Consider the following 21,833-nt stretch of genomic DNA (forward strand, 5'->3'; position numbering starts at 1 on the left):
ACCACTCAAGAGATTGCTGTTTGGAAAATAATGCTGGAAGGATGTTATTTGGTGCCCAGAGCTGACAATTTGCAGATACATCCTGTCAACTCCTGCCTGAGTGAAAACCAGAGGATACTCTGAGAATCTTAGAGAACTGCTGTAATGAGGTGTGCCAATGCTTTGCTTCCTTCCAAACCTAAGAAGTAGTTTCCTAAGTTTGTAGTTTAGTGGAATAAAGTGTTGTTTATTCTTCATTTAAATACTGCCTGATTTCAAAGGTATTTGGCAAATACTGAGATACGAGACGTCATTCTCACAGAGAACTGCTGTATAACTGGGATGTCATAGAATCATAGAATGGTTTGAGTTGGAAGAGACCTCAAAGAGCATCTACTTCCAACTCCCCCTGCCATGGGCAGGGACACCCTCCACTAGACCACGTTGCCCAAAGCCCCATCCAACCTGGCCTGGAACACTTCCAGGGAGGGGGCTGCCACAGCTTCTCTGCGCAACCTGGTCCAGTGCCTCGCTGCCCTCATTTCTTCCTTATGTCCAATCTAAACCTACCCTCTTTCAGTTTAAAACCATTGCCTGTTGTCCTGTCACTACAGGCCTTGGTAAAAAGTCTCTTATAAGCTCCCTTTCTATATTGAAAGGCTGCTATAAGGTCTCCCCCAGACCTTCAGTTGCGCTGAACAACCCCAACTCTCTCAGCCTGTCTTCATAGGAGAGGTGCTCCAGTCCTCTGACCATCTTCGCGGCCTCCTCTGGACTCACTCCAACAGCTTCATGTCCTTCCTATGTTGAGCCCCCCAGAGCTGAATGCAGTACTACAGGGGGGGTCTCATGAGAGCAGAGGGGCAGAATCCTCTCCCTTGACCTGCTGGTCGCGCTTCTTTTCATGCAGCTCAGGATACAGTTGGCTTTCTAGGCTGCAAGTGCACGTTGCTGGCTTGCGTCATCTTTCATCCTCAAGTCCTTTTCGGCAGGGCTGGTCTCAATCCACTAATTCCCCAGCCTGTACTGATACTGGGGATTGCCCCCACCCAGCTGCAGGACCTTGCGCTTGCCCTCAAAACTTCATGAGGTTCTCATATCCTCCACTCATGCTTCCCAGAGTCTTCAGGATTTTTGCCCTTTAATCTACAAAACACCAAACACCAATTTCAGGATTTGGAAATGCCAGGAGGGCTCACTTTTGGCCACTACTAAGTGTTAGAGACCCTGAGGTTTTCAGTAATGCAGTAGGGAAAAACATTGGCAGCTGGGATTCACCTGCCAGTTCGCGCTCGTTCTTTTTAATGAATTCCTTTTCGAGGAATGTCTCGTGTTTGAAGACACAGGCGGAGTACCTGAGGAAACGCCGGGTAAACCACCACACCACTCACTGACAGAGAGCCCGCCGACACCCCCCCTTCTCCTTTGCGCATGCACCCCCCTCCCCCGGTGGGGCGGAGCTGCGGGCGCCCATTGCCGTCAGTTCCGCCCCGCCCCTGCCCGCCCCGCGCGTCCGGCAGCAGGAGGAGGCGGGGCCGGTTCCTGTCCCGGCTGTGAGTGCCCCCCCCCATCCCCCTCACCGCGTTACCCACCCAAGAGCCCGCGCTATCCCTGCGGCGGCTGCTCCCCTCACCCTTTTCCTTTTCCTTTCCCCTCGCTACCCGAGAGACTCTGCTCCTCCCCGCTGCCCCCACAGCGGCTCCCCTGGGCTTCCCTTCTCCTCACGCTGCCCCCTCTGCCCCCCTTCCTTACAGGGCGTGGGGCTGCGGGGTGTGTCAGCCTGCTGCGGTGCCTCCTCTGGGCTTGTCTCTTGTTTTAACGTTTATTTCTTTTCCCCTCCTAAACTTCGCCGCGCCCAAGGTTGGGATCGGCCCGGGGAGAAGGAAGAGGGGGAAGCAGAGCGCCAGGGGCGGCGGTGTCCCGGCAGAGCGAAGCCCTCCTATCCTCCCTCTCTGCCCGCCCGTTGCGGCGGGACGCGGCCTCCCGCTGAGTCGGAAGCGGCGGGACGGGTAGCGCGGGCAGGGCGCTGCTCTGCTGCCTGCGCCCTGACAGCCGGGCTGCGCCTCTGGCTGGCGTTGGGCGGCAGGGTGGGGGACGGGGGAGTTACAGTGCCGGGTCTTCGCACTGTCAGTAGTTAGCAGGAGCCTCTCCTCCTCAAACGGCCGCTTTTCTGCCACCTGTGCTCCTAGGCTCAAAGCTTTTTCTTCGTTCTGTTTGGTAAAACTAATAGTGTCAGTTTAAAGCTGCGGATTTTGTTTGGTTTGGGGTGGGTTGGTTGGTTGTTTTTTGTTGTATGTACGTTTTAGAGGGTACTTTGGAGCTGAAATCCATCATGGGAGGTCCGGAAGGTCTGAGACATGTGAGAGCTTAGCAATGCAAATCTTCATTTAAGACACAGCTGCAGTACAGTAATCAATTTTAGATAGCTCAGAGGCGAAGGAACTCTAAATATTTAAATATAAAAGCAGAAAGCATTGCCTGGTTCTTCTGATGAACCTGCATGTGTTCTGGGAAAATAATGACTTCACTTTTTCTCAAAAATAAGTGTTTTGGACTTGATTTTCCTCTGTTTGGCCATGTGTGAGCACTGACAGCTGCGTGAAGTTTGGTCATTCTGGTTTGGTGTTGGGTTTACATCCCGCCTCATGTAATTTCGTGTATTTCCCCAAGGCGGATTGTGGAGACAGACTGGAGAGCCTCAAAGGACATCTCTTCTGAGGTGGTGCTTTGGCAAGCATTTACTCTGGCTGTGGTAGAGAGACACATTCTGCTGCTCCATGTGTTAGGTTGGCTTGTGTAGCAGCTGCACATGAATGGGAAACTGATTCATTTGGAAAAAAGCTAATTTTCAGGGTTTTTTTGTTTGTGGCCATACAGATAGTGACTAAGAACACTCCTTGTGCATTGCGTAACTTTGTCAGTAGGCTGCAGGATTGAAGGTTTAGTAATACGATGAAAGAAAGTATTAGTATTGCAGAACATATATACAGGATGCAGAAATGTTTAGCATCAAAGCCCTGGTTTGATTCAGCAACCATGTATACTTCTGAATGTTAAAAAAATAATATAAGTTTTTCTTTTACTAGCCTGCAGTTGATGCAAAATGAGTGTTCCTGACTACATGCAGTGTGCCGAGGATCATCAGACTCTCCTGGTTGTGGTTCAGCCGATTGGCATTGTACCCGAAGAGAGCTTTTTTAGGATCTACAAGCGCATTTCAGCAGTGAGTCAAGTTAACGTGCGCGACTCCCAGCGTGTGTTGTATATCCGTTATAGGCACCATTATCCCCCAGAGAACAATGAATGGGGGGATTTTCAGACGCACCGGAAAGTTGTGGGGCTGATAACGATTACGGACTGTTCTTCTGCAAAGGATTGGCCTCAGACTTTTGAAAAATTCCATGTTCAAAAGGAAATGTATGGTTCTACTCTCTATGATTCCCGGTTGTTTGTTTTTGGGCTTCAAGGAGAGATTGCGGAGCAGCCCCGCACAGATGTGGCATTTTATCCCAGTTATGATGAATGTGAAACTGTGGAGAAGAGAATAGAAGATTTTATCGAATCCCTCTTCATAGTGTTGGAGTCTAAGCGGCTTGACAGAGCCACTGATAAGTCTGGAGACAAGATCCCGCTCCTCTGTGTTCCTTTTGAGAAGAAGGACTTTGTAGGTCTGGACACCGATAGTAGGTAAGCAGCTATTTTTGTCAGCTTGAAAAACATGTGACAATTGCTTGCCTTTAGAATAAGCCTATTAGAAAGGACAAAGGGTACTTTGTTACAACAAAGGTTGTGCCCCTGTCTTATTGTGTATGTCTGCTGTATTTTAAGATAATTTAATTTGTAGTCTGACTATATTTGATGTTTTGAGTTTATATACACATTTAATTTATGAGGCTAATCGAATAGTGGGAAGAAGTGACAGGAGAGGTTTGACAGATTCTGTTATAAAGGGACTTTTTGCTGGAAAGCTTCAAATTGTTTCTAGATATACAGTACTAATAAAGAAATTCAATTAACATCAATGAAAAATAATTTTGGTTTATGTTGAGTAATATTTGACTGATCCTACTTACTGTGTTTTTTTTTTCCCTAAGCCTCTGTCTACTTTTTCATCCTATGAAATAGTGGCCATTCATTTGGGTGATTAAGTTCAGCGTCTTTCCCTGTTGTTCATTTTTATTTAATTATTTGATACTCTTGACCCGTCTTGTTTTGCTACTATTTTTCTCACAACTGTTCTTTTTGGTTTTCTGTAAGTTATACTTCGTGTTCCCCCCCTCCCCCTCCTCCCCTTCATCTTTCCTTCCTAATCATTTGGATGCTCAGCTTTCAAATTTGAATCTTACATAGTTCTCGTATTTAGGGATTAGTAATTCTGGCTTCCTCGCTACAGGCAAATGCAAAATGTGTTTGACTCCGCTGTTCACAGTCAAATCCAAAGGACAGAAGCAACTGTCTTCCTTTTGCCTTGGAACAGATAGAGGTGTGGAAGCCCTAGCAAAACATATAGTATGCATGGGAATAGTATCTTTCACATTTGTCTTGTACTACTAGGGATGCCAGCAGTAGTTATTGTGTGTAAAAGCTCTGAGGTGTCCAGGCTGGGTTGTCCAGAGCTGTCCAGGCAGGTTTGTGAAGCCTTCTGATCATATAATCGGTGCTGCCTGCACAATTAGTCATAGAATCATAGAATGCTTTGGGCTGGAAGGGACCTCAGAGATCATCTGCCATGGGCAGGGACACCCTCCTCTAGACCACGTTGCCCAAAGCCCCATCCAACCTGGCCTGGAACACTTCCAGGGATGTGGCTGCCACAGCTTCTCTGGGCAACCTGTTCCAGTGCCTCACCAGCCTCACAGTCAAGAATTTCTTCCTAATAGCTAATCTAAATCTACCTTCTTTCAGTTTAAACCCATTACCCCTTGTCCTATCACTCTATGCCCTTGTAAACAGCCCCTCTCCAGCTTTCCTGTAGGCTCCTTCAGGCACTGGAAGGCTGCAATTAGATCTCCCCAGAGCCTTCTTTTCTCCAGGCTGAACAACCCCAACTCTCTCAGCCTGTCCTCACAGGAGAGGTGCTCCAGCCCTCTGACCATCTTCATGGGCGCCTCTGGACGTGCTCCAACAGGTCCATGTCTTTCTTGTACTGGGGGACCCAGAGCTGGACACAGCACTCCAGGTGGGGTCTCATGAGAGTGGAGTAGAGGGGCAGAATTTCCTCCCTCGACCTACTGGTCACGCTTCTTTTGACGCAGCCCAGGATACGGTTGGCTTTCTGGGCTGCAAGCGCACATTGCTGGCTCATGTTGAGCTTTTCATCAGCCAACACCCCCAAGTCCTCCTCCTCAGGGCTGCTCTCAATCTGTTCTCTGCCCAGTCTGTAGTTGTGCTTTGGAATGCCTCAACCCATGTGCAGGACCTTCTAAGTCCTAGCCTTAGAATTTCTATATGAGAATGTGATACACTAGGAGGAATTATTCTAAGCTTCTAATTAGTTTGAAGCCCTCCATTAAATTATCTCTGGTTGCTTGAAGGGCTGGCCAACAGTACCTTTCCCTAGTGCTCCCGGTCCTCTTTGCTGGTGAACAGAGCAAGTTTAACTTGCTCCAACCTGCTTATCCAATGTTGTTCCCTACTCAAGCCACTCTTTCAGTGTTGTGGTTAATTCCCACACTATTCAACTTTCATTAGTGGTATAAATTATTATGTTACTGTTTTCTGTACTCTGCATGGGCTCTCAAGTTTTGTAGACTAGATGAGCTTTTTTAGAATCTCAGCTTTAATTACTCAGTTTGGATGAATTTTAGTTGAATGTAATCACCAAGATTTCCTGTTCCAGTTATCTAAGAAAACTACAACTTTTGGCCAAGAATCTCAAAATCAGAATTAATTGTTCTGTTCAATTGTGTTTCCTAAATAGCATGCTTCCAAAATGTACTTTGGAAGTCACTTCCCTACAGAAATTATTTATGAGCAGTGGCTGTATTGTAGCTAGTGGCTAATATTTCTTGTGAAGTTCTGTACTGATGGGGAGCTCAAGTAACAGGCAGTATGTTTTTCCACGCATATCCAAGAAGATACTTCATGCTGTTGCACTGAAGAGTTGAAACAGATTTAGTGTGATGCTTTAATTCTTTGCAAAATGCGTTTATACAGAGTTAATCACCAGTTCAGATGGTGGGTGGTTTGAATACCAAATAGTTTTTCAGTAAGTCTAGATCAATGGTTATGCTTTAAATGTTTGCTGCGCTTAACTGCTTAAAGAAAAGGTGTTAAATATTCCAATCCTTTCTCTTTCAGTTCAATACTAAGAAAGTTTTTCAGCGTTATTTTGCTGTGGAGTTAGTACTTCAGATTGTTTTAAAACTTAGGATTTGTATATGAATAGCACAAGGAGGCAGAATTAAAAGATCTTTATATTCAGTTTAGTATTTTTTTGTGGATGAGTAAGAAAACACTCTAAATGCCTGGACTTTTTTTTTTTTTTAATATATATTTTTGAGTCTGTAACAGAAAGGAGAAATTTATGTAATCCCAAGTAAACATCAGAAAAGGAGTTGTGCTTGATTGAGTTAGAACTACATACGTATAGTGTACCTGAGCTTCTCTGCCCAGGGACCTTTCTAGACACCTCTCGTGTAGCATGATGCATCTCTGCTTCTGTGTTCTTAACAGAAATTTAAGACCATGAAATGTGGTTGAACTAAGATCAGCTTATTAAACTAACCTACACTTTCAAGCCTAAGTCTTTAGATGTGACATGGTAGTATATTGCATTTTATTACTTGGGTTGCGATAAAAGGTTTTTATTCTAGCATGTTCTCTCTTGCAGTGACAGATCCCCTAAATTAAGGGGAAAGCATTGCATTAAGTCACAACAGGGAGATACAGGGCTAGAAAGGGCCTTCTTCAAGGGAGCCCAGTTTCTGTTTTTGCAAGATGTGATGTTGTGTAATTCTGTTCAGGGAGGGATAAAAGTTGTCTGAATGCACGGAGCGCATATGAGAACATCTGGTAGAGTAACTTTTGCTACTTTGTTGGTTTTGAGTCTGTCAGCATAATAAGTTTAAAGAATTAAATAAAAAAGATGTTGTTATTGAGATATTGAGGCAAGTGAAACAGCTTTTTCTAGAATAGGTGAAAATTTCTAAATGGTTAAAGGCAAAAAATGTCTTTTTTTATATACCCTCCATTCTTTTTTTTTAATTTTCTGTATATAATGTATCCTGACTTCCCAGTCAGTATGCAACTAACTGGTTAAAAAGCACAAATATTCCATATTAAATAGATGGAGGAGAAGGCACACACTCTGTGCTTGTAACAGAGAATATATACTTAGGCTAAATAAGCATATCTTTTCCTGTAACTTCTAAAATTGCAGTTAAATTTCACAGTGTGTAGCAAAGGTCTCATTAGATGTAGAGTGCAGCTGTAACCTTGAGCTAATGAACTGGGTTGATATATTGAGTGAAAATATGTTAAGAAGTTACATGGGACATAGTAATTATGATCATGTGATTTGAAGACTAATTAAAACCACTGAACTTTTTTTGTATTTTAAAAGAGACTTTTCTCTGAGCAATTTATTATAAAATATTAAGGTTAATATGATCAGGACTAGATATAGAACTGATTTTCTCTCAGTGAGACTCATTAATTTGGTTGCTTAATAATTGCAATTATTAGCTTCTTTTTAAGATGCAGAGTTTGTAAATTAGGAACATGTATGCATTTCAAATAAGATAATTCTCAGAAAAAGTGGAGCTGATCTTTGTCTTTTGCAAGTTGCTTGTCTAATGAGCAGAAGTGACAACATTCCCAGAACTTGTACTGAGATGACAGTATACACAAACCCACGACATTATTTGTGTAGAAGAATTTTTTTAGCTGGTAGAAAACTTTATGAAGAATAGTGGGATTAAGTCCTAAGAAGTTTTGAAGAAAGATTGTCCCGTTCACTAAAAGTTGTAGGACTTGGGAGTCTGACCTTGGTTTAATTCCTAGAGAGCACAGCTAATAGGTGAACTGGGCAAATCTATTGACTTGTCTCTTTCTGTTTCTTCACCTCTAAATTAGGTAAAATATTTATGTGGTCACAGGGCTGCTGAGGATAATTGAAAAAAGTTCCTGAAATCAGTTGTGCTTGATAGTTGTTTGTAGAGGTCAGGAGCTGATTGCAAAGAATGGAAATGCATGTTCTCATCATCATCCAAAGGTCCTACTAACTTGAAACTAGGAAACCTACTCGCCAGAAATCCCATTTGTTTAATCTTTCTATTTTATTTGTTTTCACCTAAAAAACCCCAAACAAACATAGTCATGTATGATTGTAAATCTACCTGGATAAGCTCATTTTAATGTTGTTTACATCATTTTATGCCTTAGGTTCTTTCTTTTTAAAAACTGGTAAGGCATCCATTTAATACTATTGAGTGACAAGAAAGCAGGGCTCTATAGATGTTTCTTTCTCTACACAGTATCGTAGATGGGATTTGTTCACTGATTTATCAAAGTTTATGATATCTCAGTATGTGTATGTGGCTGTTAATTTTCTTTCTGTTCTCTGTCTTTCTAATTTTTGTTTTGTTCCTTTTTTTTTTTTTTCTTCTCTCATACTGCCCTGTGAGTTTGTTGTTGGGTCTAAAAAGGTAGGCTGTGATTGCGTATATTTAAAAATAGTTAGCTTTCTTCCATGTACTGCCTTTCCACTCCGCCTTCATTGCATATTTTAGTGTTGCTTTTTATATTTATTTTTCAGTACACACAAAAATAATTGCTGCCTGGAGCCTTACTACTGTGGTTGACCTCTTTTGGCGCATTTGGCAATTATATTTGGTAGCAATGCTGAATTTTTTTGTAGGACACACATAATTTGCTTAGGCGGCTGCTGGCCTCTGGAATTTGCTTTATTTTTTGAACTCCAAAGCCATGAAGCTGTTGCTGCCTGTGTTTGGTTTCCAAATTCAAAAGCTCTGGCAGTTGATCAAGTGCCGTAGCTGTGTCTTTTAAGTCTGGATAATGTTATGATTGGTGATATTAATAGTTCTGCATGCTAATTGGAATTAGCAGAATTTGATGGAAATTTTCGTTGAAGCTTTTTGCATGAATACTTTTGCAAATTAATTTTGCATGTTTCTTCTTTTTAAATTTAGCCACTTTGAAATTTTGAGGATCTAGAAATTCCTTCCAACCTCTTGCTGGGTGGTTTGCAGTGAAAATAAATTCTGTCTTGAAATATAAATTGTTGCTCTGAATTTTCCATAAAATTATCCTGGGATCCTAGAAAAGTGGGGGTGAACATGTATCCTGTATAGCAAATGAGGTAGAAATGGAAATGGGGTTGAGTAGTGCTCTTTTGGTTCCTGGAACAGGTTTATTGTTCCTCCAGTTTGTAGTAGTAGTAGTGGTCACTGATGGTAATGATTGTGGTTATTATTCTGAAGAGAATATGAAGAGCGTGTTAGGTACCAAATTAACACCACTAACTTGAGAGAATAAGATTTCAAACTAGTTTTGTAGTCGACTGTATGTGTACATGGGTTGAGGAGAGGAGCTTGGATGACTGATGCTATGGAGTATTCCACATGTGGTCCTGTGTCACATGGCGTTGCCTTCCCTGAGGATATTTCTGAGTGTGTCATACTCTGCAAGGGGTTTGTGGTGGGTCTTTGGGTGAGACTTGGTGTGTCTTTGAAACTTTGTCTTAAATGATCTTCTAGAGGAAAAGTAAATAGAAACAGCTCTTAGCAGTAAGGTACTACAAGGAGCTGATCTAGAAAAAGGTTATCTTATCCTAGAAAAAGTAGCAGTTAATTTACATGGACTTCCTGTCATCAAATAGATTAGGATTAAGCAGGAGCGACCCAAAATAATTAAGCAGAGTTTTAATTAAAAACAAATTAGAAAGAAGATATCTATAAGCTTCTCACTTTCAGCTTTGTGGCCAGATTCTTCAGGTAGAGCTGTGAAGCAAAACTAGCTAGGTATTAAAATGAATAATCTTAATTTTATGCTGATACATATATGCATGTATGATTTTTTCCATTAAATTTGCACCCCAGCATGCACTGAAGAAACCATCAGTCACTTAAACATGCTTTTAATAACTTGATGTAGATGTTAGATTTTTTTTTTTTTTCAAAACAGGCTTCCCAAATACAAAGTAAATTATGTTTTGCTGTCTGTGGAGAGTGTTTTGTTTCAATGAAATCTTTGCCTTTTGTCTTTTTTGACATACTTGCAGTAATTGGAAAAAAAAGAAGAAGAAAAAAGCCTGAATTCATTGTACTTAATTGTGAGCACTATATTAAGACACAGTTTATACGTTTGTATGGTACAAACTTACTCTATAATTAGTTGGAAAATGTTTTCCAGGAGGATGGTGAAGGCTTGCAGGGACTGTAGGGGAGAGATTCTGTCTTGGCACCACATTTAAGAGCATAAAAGTAGGTGAAATGAATTCAGTCTTTGAATAATAGTAAATTTCTTCATCACCAGGAATAAATGATCTGCTTTTTTTATAAATCAGGAGAGTTTCTAAAAGACAAGTGTTTTGTATGAATGATGTTTATTGATGTCTAAGTGAATAAATGCATTTGCATATATGGACATATGCATAAATCTGCAGCAAAATTAGGTATTGGTTAGGAAGAACTGTTGGTGAGGTAGTATGATGGAAACGATTCCGGTATTAGATTCTGATTTAGGAGTCTGATGCCATCTCTTTTCCTTTTGCTGTATGACTCATGTATGAACTTAATCATATGCAGTCTGGAAAATCTGGAAAAACACTTTAAAACTACAGTTTTGAGAGAATAAGAAACATAATTTGTCCATAAACACAGAGATTACTTGGAAGTGTAGAGAGAGGAAATTTGAAGTGTTAGTGTCTTTGTTTCCTTACACAGCTATAATTCCTTTCAATGATTCTGCAATTCCACTATTCTCTGTAAAAAAAGTTAAAAGCAATATAACACTTACAATCTTAATTTCGTTCTGGAATGCAGAGATTAGTAAAACCTGACTTGTAAACAATTTATATTGTCCTATACAATAGTGATTTGAGATTACAAAGTAACTTTTTGATGGTGGTGTTGCTTTATAACTCACCAGAGCACAGATTGAAATCTTGCTAAGATTTGTTGCCCTTCTGCAGTTAGTGCAGAGCAGCTTTACTTTTCACTTTGAATTTTCTTGCATTTTTTCCTTAAAAAGATCTGTGAAGTACATGCTTGTTGAAAAATAAAAGATGAGAAATACCACAGTTTCTTGACATAACTGAAAGATAAACAACAACAGTTGTCTTGTATTTCGCTTCATTTAATGTCATCATCTTCAGATCAATTGCGAATATGACGTGATAGATCAGAAAAGTGGGAACGTTTATATAGGAGTTACAAATAACTTTTTAGATGGAGAGGAGCACTAGGAGATATGCTTTGTGTCTCCTTTTATAATTTCCAGGTTTTCTTGTAAACAATGACACTTGTTCTGACTGCTTTTCTATTTAATTTTTATGAGGACGTTGTATGTGCTTCCATATATCTTATCTCTTTAAATTTCTGTCCTCCATCCATATAAATCAGTTACTTTCTCTTCATCTTCTTGATGAACTGTTCTTTCGAATCAACAACAAGGAATAAGACATTATTTGGTGGCTGAATGCAGTGGTTATATTTTGGACTTTATGCTTCTCTTTGAGGTTCTTTTTTACAAAAGCAAACAAACCAGTAACATGTAATTGTTTTTATTATTACCATTTCACCTAGCCTTTCTGCCTTAAAATCTAAAGGAAATAAATTAATATGCTTATTCCTACCCTTACACTTCTTATGTTCTGTCCCTCTCGTACTTTTTTTTTTTACAGACTTCATGAAGACAGTCTGTTCAGATGTGTTATAAGAGATTATTTCAGTCACATTTTAATTCATGTCTGGGGCCCTCTGGGAATGTCTTTGCTGGGAAAAAACCCCACTACCCCAAACGCTATTTCATTCCATAAATGTGGCATTTCTTCTTATATTCAAGCCTTGGTCTAGGGTGTAAGAGTTCAGCATCTGGAGAATGGATGTTACCCTGGTTTGGTTTTGTTTTCTTTTTAAGGTGGTTAAATTCAAATATGCTAGGTAATTTTTCAAAAGAAATTCTGTTGGACTTAGTTTAACTGAAAAAAGTATCACTAAATCTGCTAAAAGCTAAAAATGTAGAACTCTGACAGTCAATCCGAGATGATTCTTTGTATTTTTGGAAACCTCTTTTAACCAGCTTCTTTGGAGATACTTCATGTATAAAGAATGATGTCTACAGCAATTCTTTTAATTAAAATTTCGTTCTCAGGTAACTTTTGTTTTAGTTTAAACCGTCCAAGGAAAAAAGATTTTTTTTTTTCCCTTGGTGTTAAGTTTGGACAATGAAATTGTATGCCTCTCTGTTAGAAAAAAGGATATACTATTGGAGTAATGTAGATAAATGAATAAAATGTCTAAGTTGACATTTAACGTTTTCTCTAAGAAAGCAATTTTATAAGGTAGAGCAAGGACATTCTTGCTAGGGAATACTAGGGAGAGAGAGAAGGGTTGCCCTAGGGAATACTAGGGAGGGAGAACAGGAGAATTACTGATGGGCTCAGGAGAGCAGCATTGTTCTGAACTGTGACTTAAATCATGAGGCACGTTGAAAGTCTAGTATGTCTTGCTTTGCATCTGTTACATTTCCTTAGCTGCCACTTACTAATAAATAAATAATAGCAAGGTTAGTGCCTTTCTCTCATGGATTTGTGCCCAACTTGCCTTTTCAGATGTACCAAAGTGTCTGTTTAATATTTTCAGCAGGACTTCATTGTCATTGGCGATTAATTTTGGGAAAGAACTTCACCATTTATTTTAATACATAAAAAAGGAGTAGCAAGAGAAACCCTGTCAGTTCTTGCCTGAAGTGATAGTGGTCTTTCACTAATCATCCCTTTAAAAGAAAAACGTACCTGTTTCAGGACCATGACGTTTCTAAAAAGATACTGTTTCTTGCGAGGTCCCCGCCGGGTGTCTGAGGGGGTTTCTGGGCCCACCGCACCCTTGGGCTGTGTGTGGAGAGGGACCGGCCCGCAGGGCAGCAGGTCTCACCAGAGGAGAGGGGCGGGAAATGGCGGCTGTCCCCGCGAGCGGCCCGAAGCGCGGGCAGCCGCACGTACCGGCCCTCGGGGAGCGGCAGCCCCCGGGAGCGCCACCAACAGGCAGCGGCGCCTGAGGGAGCGGGCCCAGCCCAGGAAGGGCTGCTTCTGCTTCCTCGCAGGCTCAGGCTGCTGCCCCCACGGTCACCCCAGCTAGCTGGTGCTGTGCAAGCCCTCCCAGCACCTTGAGGTCTCCAGGAGATTCGAAGGGCTGATTAGGCAGTGCTGCGAGGTTGGCAGGAGCATGGTGGTAGAGACCAGGGCTGTGGCTCTGCAGCGGACAGGAATCGGCTACCCTGCCAGGCAGGCTGGGCTGAGTGGAGGCAGCCACCCAGAGCTTGCTGTCCGAGCAGCTGCTGGACAGGCGGAGGGCTGCAAAGACTGTGCCCCTGCCTTCTGGCTGGAGGAGGGGGGGAGCTCCACCTGTGCAAGGTGTGCTCTGGTGGGCTCACTCAGGCAGGGGGTGGAGGAGCTGCAGGAGGAAGGTAGTTAGACAGCTATGCTGTCTCAGGGAGGGTGAACAAGACTTAGCAAGAAGAAGTACTAGGGCCCTGTGGCGCTGACCTCCAAGGGCTGCCGAACAAAGAGCTTCAACAGCGAACTGACAGCACCTTGGAACAGGAAGCGCCATGGCCTCTGGTGACCCACAGGAACAGGGTATCATTGCGGTCCCCTTCCTTTTAGGTACCGACCAGCAACAGATAGGAAACCTTAGCAGCAGACAAAATCCATGAGCAAAATTCACAGGGAGAAGCCGCACCAGCAGCACAGACTAAAAGCTGCAAAAGGGCGCAGCGCGTGCTAGTAATGTGTGACTGTTGAGAGGCACCTATCTGCCCGCCTGGTATACAGTCAAGGGAGGTTTGCTGCTTGCCAGCAGCCAAGATCTGGGATGTCAGAGAGATGACTGCCATAACTAATTAAAAGCACAGACTGCTGTTGCCTACTTCTTTTCCATGTGGGCAGCAATGACACAAGAAAGCAAAACCTGGGCAAGATCAAGCAGGACTTCAGAGTCCTGGGGGAACAGGTGAAAGGGACAAGTGATTTTCTTCTCTTTCTTGTCAGTCAGAAATTGATGCATCATGCGGATCAGTGACTGGTATTGTCACTAGAGTTTGGTTTCAGTGATCACAAGTAGATTTTCGATGAATACAGCCTATTAGAGAGAGACAAGATCCACCTATCAAGAAGAAGCAGGAGAATCTTTGCTAGCAGATTAGCTGACTTCATGTATTGTGCTTTAAACTAATGAACTTGTAGTTCTGGGCAACAAAAAGGAGAAGCTGGAGCTCCGTGCCCACTCTGAGAGCTATGATGTCATAGGAACCACAGAAACATTGTGGGAATACTCATGTGACTGGAAGATAACAGTGGATGGCTACAAGGTCTTTCAGAAAGATAGGGAGGGAAGAAGATGGGATAGAGTTGCACTTCACATGAAAGAGAAATTTGAATGTGTGGAGCTGTGCAGTCTTTTAACTTCAAGAGTCTTGTGTAAATGCTATGTAGCCAAAATGCGTGATGCATTGGGATTTTTTTTCAGTATCTGCTCAAAATGTTGGTTCTTTTGCATATTATGCTGGTTAGAATTCATACTGGATGTTTGCTCAGAGAAACAGAGTAAATTAATGTTGATCTGCTATTAAGAAGGAAAGAAAATTGACTTCAGGTCCTTATTACCTCAAATAAGTGTTTCCTGGAAATAACTGTAAATTATACCTTTTATTTTGCAGACACTATAAGAAGCGTTGTCAAGGCCGGATGCGGAAACATGTTGGTGACCTGTGTTTACAAGCTGGAATGCTGCAAGATTCCTTGGTGCATTATCACATGGCAGTGGAACTTCTGCGATCTGTGAATGACTTTCTGTGGCTTGGAGGTAGGATTAATTGATGAGAGTGAATCAGATAATTAGTTCCTAAAAACAAGTAAATCAAACTGTCTTCTGTATTATGAAAATTATTTTGGTGACCAAAATCTGAGTATTAGGTGTGACTAAGAATTAAGTCAAAATATAAATTAGTTAATAAGACATGAGAAAGAAATGTGTTTAAGAAAACCTGCACCATGAAGTGTATTATTGTAGTAAAGCATGTACTTAAAAAACATAAATACTGTGTGTGATTTTTTTAATACTTCCCTGGAAGATGGTTTGTTTTTCAGTGGAGCATATAGATGTTTTAATAATCTTTCTTGCAGATATCTACTGTGGACTGTTAGCAAAAGATTTTTGCCTTTACATCTACCAAAGCCACAGGTGTTTAACTTCCATGAGCATAACTTCCTTCCTTTCACATTAGTTCCTAGGCTTCCCTTTCTCTCTCCCTTTCTCTCTCCCTTTCTCTCTCCCTTTCTCTCTCCCTTTCTCTCTCCCTTTCTCTCTCCCTTTCTCTCTCCCTTTCTCTCTCCCTTTCTCTCTCCCTTTCTCTCTCCCTTTCTCTCTCCCTTTCTCTCTCCCTTTCTCTCTCCCTTTCTCTCTCCCTTTCTCTCTCCCTTTCTCTCTCCCTTTCTCTCTCCCTTTCTCTCTCCCTTTCTCTCTCCCTTTCTCTCTCCCTTTCTCTCTCCCTTTCTCTCTCCCTTTCTCTCTCCCTTTCTCTCTCCCTCCTGCTTTTTTCTATTTGTTGGATATACAAGTCATCTTTGAGCACTTTGAACTGCATGAGGCTCCTGTTGACCTAGTAGTGCAGAGGAGGCCACGAAGATGATCAGAGGGCTGGAGCATCTCTCCTATGAAGACAGACTGAGGGAGTTGGGATTGTTCAGCCTGGAGAAGAGAAGGCTCTGGGGAGACCTTATAGCAGCTTTCCAGTACCTGAAGGGGCCTACAGGAAAGCTGGAGAGGGACTGTTTACAAAGGAGTGTAGTGACAGGACAAGGGGTAATGGCTTTAAGCTGAAGGAGGGTAGATTTCGATTAGACATTAGGAAGAAATTCTTGACTGTGAGGGTGGTGAGGCACCGGAACAGGTTGCCCAGAGAGGTTGTAGATGTCTGCTCCCTGGAAGTGTTTAGGGTATGGGGGTTGGAACTAAATGATCTTTGACGTCCCTTCCAATCCAAACCATTCTCTGATTCTGTATCTCCAGCCTGTCAAGTTCTCTTTGCACTGAAGACCTGCACTAATGTTCCCCCCCCCCAATTTGGTATCACCCAGGAATTTTCTGGGAGTGCTCTATGCAATCATCCAGGCTGTTAATGAGGACATTAGAGTATTGTCCCTGGTATTCATTCCTGAGGGACACCACTGGTAACTGGCAACCATTTGGACTTTGTACTGCTGATCCCAATCCTTTGAGCATGCCTGTCCAGCCCATTTTCCACCTACTTTATAGGCCAGCTATCCAGATTTTATCTCATCAATGTGGCCATAAGCATGCTCTGGGAGACCATGTCCGAAGGTCTTGTGAAAGTCAAAATATACAACATCCACTGCTGTTCCTTTGTCTGCTGAGCTAATCATCTCATCGTAGGAGCCAGTGAGGTTGCCAAGGACTGATTTATCCTTGCTAAATCAATGTTTGCTATTCTCGGTTGCCTTCTTTTTCTTCATGTGCTTGGAAATGGCTTCTAGAAGGATTTCTTTATAGCCTTGCCAGGGAGCTGAAGTTGACCTGCCTGTAGACCCCTGGTACTTCCTGCTTGTGATGTTTTCCTTTGTCCAGTTGTTAGAAACCTCCCCCAGTTGGCATGGCCTGTTGGAGGTGATAAGAGAGTGGCCTCACCTTGACCATCTCTCTTGGTATCAGTGGATGTGTCTTAGCTGGTTTTGTGGACTTGTGTGCAATTGTATTACATGCTTTGTATGTCTGTCTTCCTCTACTCTGGGTAGTGCATACTCCTACAGACTCTGCTAGTAGTCTTGGCGATTTGGGAGGTCTGAGAGTAAACCGTACCAGTAAAAACAGAGATAAAAAAGACATTAAGTATCTCAGGCTTTTCCATGACCTTTGTCACTAGGTCTCCAATTTGAGGCATACTTTATGTTTGTGTAAATAGACTTTGCTACATGATACTTCATTTCTTGCAAGTATCTCTATCTGTTGGCTTTTTTCTTTACTCTACAGCTGCTCTTGAGGGGTTATGCTCAGCATCAGTCATCTATCATTACCCTGGTGGTACTGGAGGTAAAGTTGGATCTCGCAGGGCACAAGGAGGTTCTCTTTCTGCTGAGGCAGGCAACAGGCACAGACCAGGTAAGGATGTGAGGTCGTTTTTACTCTGTTTGCCACCATTGAACACCTGAAAATTTCCTCCCTACTTCCTAACTCTGTAAAATTATACCAACAGCAGGATAAACTGGAGGGGGTAGGTGGGAGGGGAGAACTGTATTTAAAAAAAAAAATAGTTTTACATGAATGACAACTCTACTGCTTTGGTATTAAGGTTGACATGTGTGCTTTGCACAGAGCTGCAAAGCTTTTGATCTCTTCATCTGATTGTTAATAGTGTCTGTGTTAATTTGAATTTTGCTGGAGGAGATGCAGACAGGTCTCATAAAGTACATATGATATGGCAGAGCTGCTCATATTGAGAAGAATAAGTTAGGTATGTTTATTCAGAGGTGTTTTGCTATTCTAAATTCAACATTTAATAAATAGATTTAGTTAACAATACCGATAAACCAACATAATTTTTAAGATTTAGTATACTTTTTCTAAACTCTCAGATTGCATAACTAATATTGTATTAACATTGGTATGATAGACATTCTTTGGGAAATCGCTTGCTTAAACTATTTTAGGAATTATTAGGAGAGTAACAGAGAGAAAAAAAAATTGAAAATATCATTAAGTCTGCGGTTCGCCTGCATCTGGAATATTGAATGCCATTTCGGTTTCCCAGCTCAAAAGGGTGTTCGTGTTCCCTGTCTCCCAATTTTTCCACTGTAAGGAGGGTGCAGATGGGCAAAAAAGATGGTCTTGGTATGATTTCTGTACAAAGAATAACTGAATAGCCCAGAACTCTAATGTTCTGCAAAAGAGATGGCTGAGGAGAAATAGGAGAGCTCCATAATATGGTGAATGTTGTGGATGGATAGAGATCAGAGGTTCAGTGCTTCTTCAGATAGAAGATCTGGAGGTCATCAAATACAGCTAGCCGATGGAAAAGCAAATGAAAGGAATTTGTTATTTATTCAATTTATAGGTATAATGTGGAACTCCTTGGTAGGAGTTTTTGGATCTGGTCGCGTGATAGAGGTGAGACTGACGCAACTCCATGTCTCCGGGTCCAGCCAGTTGTGAGAGTGAGCGTGCATTCCCAATAGGTGTACATGCACGTACATACACACACACAAAATGTACATAGACACAGCCACACAGCCAAAACACAGAACTCATGCAAACACATACAGCACTAACAGCCTGATTCTACTCCCTCTCTGGCTGATGAGGATGACAGCCTGTTAGTAGTACAGATCCATCCAGTAGCTGGTTTTAGCCACTCAATCTACCCAGTAGCTGGCTGCTGGATTGCCAGGTCTTACCAGTTACTGGGACTTGGACCTACAAGCCTGGAAGACCCAGAGCCCCATTCCAGTTATTTGTACTTAGACCTACACACACACATGCGCGTGCACTTCCCTTATCCCTATAGTTTTCCATGCTTGTCCCTTAAACTGCCTTGATCCACCCTCTTCCCTGTCTTTGTTTTGTCCCTGTTGTGGTTTAACCCAGCTGGCAGCTAAAACAACCACACAGCCGTTCGCTCACTCCAACCTCTGCGGTAGGATGGAGGAGGGAATCAAAAAGGGGAAAAAAACCCACCCAAAAAGTAAAACTCATGGGTTGAGACAAATACAGTTTAATAGGACAGAAAAGGAAGATGATGATGATAGTAGAATATACAAAACAAGTAGTGCACAGCACAACTTCTCACCACTTGAAACTGATGCATAGCTAGTTCCTGAGCCATGATCCTACCTCTCTGCTGTCATCCCCATTTACAAACAGAGCATGACGTCATATGGTGTGGAATATCCCTTTGGTCAGTTGGGGTCAGCTGTTCTGGCTGTGTCCCCTCCCAACTTCTTGTTACACCCCCAGCCTACTCGCTGGTGGGGTGGCGTGAGGAGCAGAAAAGGCCTTGGCTCTATGTGAGCGCTGCTTAGCAATAATGAAAAAATCTCTATATTACTGACACTGTTTTCAGCACAAATCCAAAACCTAGCCCCATACTAGCTACTGTGAAGAAAATGAACTCCATCCCAGCCTAAACCAGCACAGTCCCCTACACATCCAATAAGAAACCTTGTACAATCCCAAGATGTTATTTCCCTGCATCTTATAATGAGTTCCATACCCCTGTAGACAATAACCCTCCCCAATCTGTCTGTAAGGTGATCCGGAGAGCTGCTCGTGTTAACTGATCTCGATGGGTTTCACCCCTGGATAGCTCTGTTGGCTTTGATCAGGTTATTGGGGTTCAGCTGACTGTCACTGTTTCTCTGTGCTCCTTAGTGGTTTTGGAGATGAGCCTTTAATTGCATAATTGAACACTTGCCACGTGGTGTTAAGGCTCCTGAGAGTTTCTGTGGCTTTCAGGAGAGGCTGGCTAGGGTCATGAAAGAAAAATGTATTGATTATTATTAGCTAGATGGGCCCTTGGTCTAACCCAGCACAGCTGTTTATATATACTGAGATTCTTCAGTACTGAAACAAACAGAAGCTGGGTTTAAGTGCTGGTATAAGTATTCTTGCCCAATGTCATCAAAATGATTTCCTTAATCAAAAAAAAAAAGCCAACCACCCATCCTTATGCATCTATAAGTCACAATCTAGTAAACACTTGCTTTGTATTATCTTTGTTACAAACTGTGTATGTTGACACCAGATAATTGTGACAGTAAGATTACCTTATTTCAGGAGAGAATACTGATTTTTTTTCATCTAATACCTAGTCATTAAAATCTGTGCATTTGGTCCCATGACCTATGAGTGCATTTTATGTTGGCTGTTATAGTATAATGTCACACAGTTATTGACCTTTATCCACTTTTCAATGAGTATTTAGCAGTGGATGTTGCAATTTGTTTGTTTATAATGGGCTCCTTGTTATTAAAGAAGGTAACAAATAAGTCACAGTTATCAGAATAATGGAATAAAATACATTTTGGGTATATTATTGCTGCTTCTCTATATAAGTTGTCTTGTAATTCAAAGTCCTGTTTGCAAACTTGTTAGCGTGGTCGTATTTTAAAAATGTTTTAATTTTGTATGACAAATGACAAGATTTTTCAAAGGACTTTTGTGTGAAGAAAAACTGATTACAGGGGGTTTTTTTGTCATCCCTTCCAGATGAAAATGTTACTTCGTGGTCCATTAGACATTGTTACCTGACTCTAGTTGTGATCTCCTAATGTTTTGAGATCTGAACTGCTGAACTCTGTCTAGCCAAACAGGTGTTGTTGTGATGTCTTTTTCCTATAAGGTTTTCTGAAAATTTCAATACCTTTTTTTTTTTTGACTCTGTAGTGCCTTTCATTTAAAATATGTTCAAACTACAGCTTTGTTTATAATCTACTCTGTTATAATTAATTTTGTGAGGAGAATATTTACTCTGGGGAAAATATTCCAATGTATCTTTCTGTAGGGTAGGTCAGAAACAAAAAGGGTTTCCAAATTCTGCACAAATCAAGAAATGCCATACTGGGAGCTGACGTTCAATTTGTGCTTACTTTTGAGGCAGATAGATGTGTGAGTTACCTTTATTGCTTCCTGATGCGCCTGGAATTTGGCACCTCTTCTTGTGCCTGTACTTCAACCTTGACAAGACCTGCTCAAGAGTAACATGTTTCTCTTGAATGTCCTGGGACTTCCACCATTTGGCATTTTTAGGCTACAGCACAGGACCTGGCCGCTCAAAAAATGCGGTGTCTGCTTTATTTGAAAATATTTCTGGAGGGAGAAGCATTAGTGTCGTCTCTCTTTGTATAATACAGAGCACAAGCTTAAGAGAGTGGTGTTAAAGGGTTTTTCTGAGGGGGGTTTTTTCCCTACTAAGTAGAATTGAAATATATTTCATATATTCTTCTATCTGTAACTATCAGAATATTGTCTTTTTTTTTTTTTTGGTGCTTTATACTTCAACTTCTTTTGAAATTCTTTTGATAGGAATAGTTCATTCAGAAGAGAATTAGTTGATAACAGTGTTTAAAGTACTTGCTTGATGGAAGGAGGCACGGAATCTTGCCTGCACCAAAGACAGGGTTCTTCCCTGGTCATTGCTATGAGTCCTTGGACTGCAGTATCTTGCTGATTGTGAAAAGGGAACTTTGAAGTGTGATTTTTCATGTTCCTAAAACTTTTTGTTTGTAGGGGGAGAGCTTTAGGCTGTGTCCCCTTGAACGGCTGGATTCCTCTCTGCAACCTTCAGTGTAAAAGATTTTGAGTTGCTTAATTATGCTGGCCGGGAAGCTGGCCATAGTCTGTTGGCTACGTGATTTGTCCGTTGAATACGCTGACTTTAGATTGCTTCATGTTTAGCTTACTAACTATTTTGGTTTTCTCTATTGTGTTTTGTTTCTTTGAAGTGCTAATCTCTTGATTTTGTCACCTGACCATCCTCTTTCCCCAGGCAGAATTGGGAAACCTGAGTGAAATGTTGGAGTATCTTTTCGATCTGGCTCTAAATCTCTACTTCGCTAGTCTGGAATCTGAGCAAATAACTTGAAGGGAGGTCCTGCCTTG

The 21,833-nt window shown here is 41.8% G+C and overlaps 1 protein-coding gene and 1 long non-coding RNA gene across 6 annotated transcripts in view; one reads left to right on the forward strand and one right to left on the reverse strand.

Moving 5' to 3' along the window:
• Positions 1 to 695: 695 nt before the first annotated feature.
• LOC142600293 (uncharacterized) lies at positions 696 to 1,694 on the reverse strand. Its single transcript, XR_012833681.1, has 3 exons — positions 1,641 to 1,694; positions 1,258 to 1,334; positions 696 to 1,125 (listed from the first exon to the last, which is right to left on the reverse strand). It is a non-coding gene; the product is annotated as an uncharacterized LOC142600293 (long non-coding RNA).
• Positions 1,466 to 21,833, forward strand: part of TRAPPC9 (trafficking protein particle complex subunit 9) — a 530,046-nt gene continuing 509,678 nt past the window's right edge. For 4 of the 5 annotated variants that reach the window (XM_075743254.1, XM_075743256.1, XM_075743257.1 and 1 more), the window contains exons 1-4: positions 1,466 to 1,532; positions 3,066 to 3,666; positions 14,881 to 15,026; positions 17,211 to 17,339. In XM_075743254.1, coding sequence (XP_075599369.1) covers positions 3,083 to 3,666; positions 14,881 to 15,026; positions 17,211 to 17,339 — 859 coding nt within the window. In that variant the 5' untranslated portion in view covers positions 1,466 to 1,532; positions 3,066 to 3,082. Of the gene's footprint in view, positions 1,533 to 1,630; positions 2,197 to 3,065; positions 3,667 to 14,880; positions 15,027 to 17,210; positions 17,340 to 21,833 lie in introns of those variants that run through there. The other variant, XM_075743255.1, reaches the window with a different exon arrangement.

Source organism: Balearica regulorum, chromosome 2 (genome assembly GCF_011004875.1).
Source record: "Balearica regulorum gibbericeps isolate bBalReg1 chromosome 2, bBalReg1.pri, whole genome shotgun sequence".
NCBI lineage: Eukaryota > Metazoa > Chordata > Aves > Gruiformes > Gruidae > Balearica > Balearica regulorum.